The following is a 4049-nucleotide window of genomic DNA, read 5'->3' as shown; positions in this document are numbered from 1 at the left end:
GCGGGGCGGGCGGCGGCGCGCGGGTTGATGGCATCACAAAGGCGCCGGACGCCGCTCGCAGCGCGTTCTGAGAGCAAGCGCGGCTGCCTGGGCAGGGGGCGGGCCCCCGCAGCTCGGGTTCGCGCCCCCGCAGCTCAGGTTCGCGTCGCGCCTGCCCGGTTCCGCAGTCTCTCGGTCGCCAAAGTTCAGGGCCGTTGACTGCGAGGTTAGCCGGCGTTGGGTGTTGGCCAGGAAGAGACGGATGGCCAGTGTTACGTCATCTAGCATTTTTGCGCCCACTCCACGCAGTCCCCATCCGATCGGCAGCTGGTCCCCGGGATACGCGGCACCGAGTCTTTAATCGCATTGGACTCCTCGGGCCGCCTGGGCGGTGTGGAGGCGGGGGAGAGAGGCCGCCCTTGGGGATTTTGGCGGGATGTTGCGGGCAGCTCTTTCTCCGGCGCCCTAGCGGCGGCCGGGCTTCACTTCTCCGACCGGCGACCGCCAGCGCCCGTGTCCCTGCCGCGAGGATTGGGAGCGTGAGCTTGTGGGTCCGCCCGCGGGCCTGGAGGGCACGCACGCCGGGGACTCGGCGGTGTCGGCTTGCGGCCGGCTTCAGACGAAGTCGTAGTTGTGCGGGAACCGGTACCTTTGAATGCACAGGCTGCACCTTGTTTTGCGAACTCTGTGGGCGTGTAGGGGCAAGGCAATGGACTGGGTGATGTCTCCCAGTTCATGGTGGTCGTCTCAGTTACGTAGCAGCCGGCTGCACGAAGGCCCCCTACCGGGGCAGACCTCCCGAGCAGCCTGTGGTCGGAAAGCCTCGGCCTTTGCTCATGGAGCTCGGGCTGAGCGCGGGTGCTGGTTCCCTTGAACGCATCGCCCCTTGGTCTGACATCCCCCGCCAAACAGGAGAGGCCTGATTCGATTTACTTCACAGGACACTTACACGTGGGTCTCACTGTCCTTTTGCTTTGCAATTAACAAGTTTACAATCCCGGCTAAGCCAGAAGAGCCAACGCAGGATCTTGCCGACCGAGCACCCGGGTTTCCCGCCGAGAAGGCTGCCCAATCTCTGCGAGGCCTCAGCCTCACGGTTCTGCGTGCCCGACTCTCGGCGTGCACGCGTTCCCGCGCTTTCTGACGTGAGGGTCAGAGGGCGCGCCGCCGCGCAGGCGCACTGAGCTGAGGCTGCGGCGGCCATGGGGGAGGCGGGCGGCGCTGAGGAGACTTGCCGGGTCAGTGTGGGCGCTGGGCCGCCCGCCGCCCGCCGTCCGCGGGCCCGGGCTGTGGCGCCCTCTGCTCCCCCACGCTGAGCCGCACCGGGAGGTGCCTGGGAGGGCCCTGGGCGTCGTCTGCGGACAAAGTGGCCTGGGCCGGGGATGGGGGGCGGCGACCCCATCGCCGGAAACCGCGCGTGCGGGTCTGGGAGGCTGAGCGGTGGGCGGTGGGCGTGCTCCTGTGCCTCCTGTGTCCCCGCCCGCGAGGCCCTGTCGCCTGTCGCCGGGTGGGGCTTGTTCGGCCTCACGGTTGCCGGGCTGTCACAGCCGCCGCACGTGGTGGTGCCCGAGCGGGGGGGATGGACTTTGGAGCCGCATCCGGGTTCAGATCCTGCTGGCGTTCCCTGGTCTTGGGGTTCCTGAGAGTCACCTAGCCTGCCTGTGCCCCCGTTTCCCAGCGGGACAGCCTTGAGGGCTGTGGTGAACACGAAGCGCGCTGGCCGGCAAGGGGCTTGGCGCACCCAGTAGGAATCCAGTGAAATTCATTTTCCTCGTGATTAGCGTGGCGCTGGCGGAGCGTTAAGAAAACGTTGCTGGTGTTTCCCTGGGCTTTCAGCAGTAGGGCCTCGTTTGCGCTTGGAAAACCTGGCTCGTCCCTTGAAGGCTGGGGCTTCACCGCTCTAGCTGTGATGTACATAGTGGAGAGCACGTTAGGTGAAGACGTGCTTTTGAAACAGTTGTGAACCCAGGAGGTGTTAAAGAGGAGGCAGGCTCACTTGGGCTGCTGGTTTTAGTCATCTGAGGACAAGTGTAGTAATCTTAAGGTGTGCTTGTTCTTTTAGCATATGGGAACCAAAGAAGAATTTGTTAAAGTCAGAAAGAAGGACCTGGAACGACTGACAACTGAAGTGATGCAAATACGGGACTTCTTACCCAGAATACTAAACGGGGAAGTGCTGGAAATCTTCCAGAAATTAAAGATTGTAGAAAAAAGTGAGTGTTCTTCATCTGTAGCAGTGTCTGGTGGTGACAGCAGTCTGTTTCAGCAGGTTTGCCTTCCGTAGCTGTGAGGTGACTATAAATAACCTTTAAGGTACTGTTATCGTCTTCGTAATTACGTTTGGGAGAGTCTGATAAGGGACAAGGGAGGGAGGTGCCCACGATGAGCAACTTGGCTGTGTGCAAATTTGTGTTGGGGAAAAGGGCTGCCAACTTTCTGAGTATCTGCTACCAGCTCTCCTTTCTCCCCCTTTCATCTTTGGCGGAAGAATTTTATGCTTTATCATTTAAAAGCTCTATTCCAAAAATTAAGTCTCTTTTGTGTCACTTAAGGATCTCGCCATGCAGCAACCTTGCAGGGGGTCAGCTGTGTCTGTAGAGATACTTCTCTCCATGGAGGAACGGGTCAACTTTAGCCCTGATTTAAGTTGCTAGGACTTGTGCATTCAGATTCTGAGGTCTGAGCTCAGCCATCGTGTCAGGTATCAGTCTAGGAGCCCTGCTGAGGTTCTTGGAGCTGTTTCGGATTGATTCAGTACTTGCCTGACTGAGGCCGAGTTACTATCAAGTCAGCCTGCAGGGGTTAAGGCTAACTTACCGTTGTGTTTGATCGTTTGCCATCACTGCTTAGCCTCTAGAAGAGGTGTCTCTGGGAGGCCCAGGTCATGTCTTTAGCGCTAGTCCAGGCAAGAAGGCATCTGGACTCAACAGTACAAGTTTCTGGTGTGTGGAAAAGCATCTGGTCAAGGGGGCAGCCATGTCCAGTTAGAGGGGAGAATGCTCATGGTTGCCATGGCTCCCTGCCTGTTTATTCTCTCTTGGAATCCTCAGATCTGCTCTCGGCCCAGTGGGGTGCCCTGCGAGGTGGGCTCCTGCAGGCTGCCAGGGGTGCTCACCGATAGAAGGCGTCAGTGGGCAGAAGGAGTGTGGGGTGTTTCCCCCCGCTTCCTCCACAGCTGTGACTCGCACCCGGGAGCCACCCGCAGCTCTCGCTGGGCTCCAGGAGCGCTGTTTCCCCTCCTCGTTCTTTCAGCTGGAGGGCTGCTGCTAGTCCCTGGGTGCCTTCCCATCCCTTTTGGGTCTCTGACCCCTGCTGTCCCTCCTGTAAGTAGTCCTTTCCATAAAGGCCACACCAGGGTTCCCTTGTTTCCTGCTGGGATGCTGCCAGGTGTGCCCTCTGTCACTGGTTACCATAGCCCCAGGTCGTTGTCTTCTTAATTTTCTTAGTCCTGATCTTGTGCTCATTTCGGGAAGCAAAGTGCTGATCAGCAGCTGAGTATGTCAGCCTGCTGGGTAGTTGTATTTCTCACTGAAAATTAATGAACTGGCATTCTGAAGAATACGTCAGGGTCTTCTCATGAGTTGGTGAGCGCAAGTCAATTTTTGGAGATTAGTCGTCTGTCAGAATCAGGCTGGTGGTTACAAAAACGAGGCCCACAAGTGAGTCCATGGCGACTTGATCAAAGTTAGGCTTTAGGAGATCTTGCCTCACAGCCCTTGGTCTTCCCAGCCACAGCATCACCTCTTTTCCATTGATCTTCTCGGTCTGCTTTGCTGAGTCAGCCTTCTTTGCAGCAGCCTTTCAGCTCGTGGAGGTGCTCGAGGCTCCGGCGTAGGCCCCCTTGTCTCCTCAGCCCGTGGCCTCTCCGTGGGCAACCTCGGCGCACGCATAGCTTTAGTTGGCATCTTGACGCCAGTGCCTCGCAGGGTTGTCCAGCCTGGCTGCTCCAGGCTCAGGGCCCTGTGCCCGACCCTACCTGGCATCTCTTCTCGCTTGCCTCACATTCATCTCACAGTCTAAGTGCCCGGGGCTTCCCTGGCGGCGCAGCGGTCGGGGGTCCGCCTGCCGAT

The 4049-nt window shown here is 59.0% G+C and overlaps 1 protein-coding gene across 5 annotated transcripts in view; it reads left to right on the top strand.

The window, feature by feature from the left end:
- Positions 1–138: 138 nt before the first annotated feature.
- Positions 139–4049, top strand: part of HSF2BP (heat shock transcription factor 2 binding protein) — an 82475-nt gene continuing 78564 nt past the window's right edge. The window contains exons 1-2 of one of the 5 annotated variants that reach the window (XM_033418416.2): positions 139–930; positions 2042–2192. In XM_033418416.2, the coding sequence (XP_033274307.1) occupies positions 2045–2192 (148 nt within the window). In that variant the 5' untranslated portion in view covers positions 139–930; positions 2042–2044. Of the gene's footprint in view, positions 1218–2041; positions 2193–4049 lie in introns of those variants that run through there. The other 4 variants (XM_033418415.2, XM_004264602.4, XM_033418417.2 and 1 more) reach the window with 4 other exon arrangements.

This window comes from Orcinus orca, chromosome 5 (genome assembly GCF_937001465.1).
Source record: "Orcinus orca chromosome 5, mOrcOrc1.1, whole genome shotgun sequence".
Taxonomy (NCBI): domain Eukaryota; kingdom Metazoa; phylum Chordata; class Mammalia; order Artiodactyla; family Delphinidae; genus Orcinus; species Orcinus orca.
The sequence above is the reverse complement of the archived record's forward strand: the minus strand, read 5'-3'. Positions and strand labels throughout refer to the sequence as shown.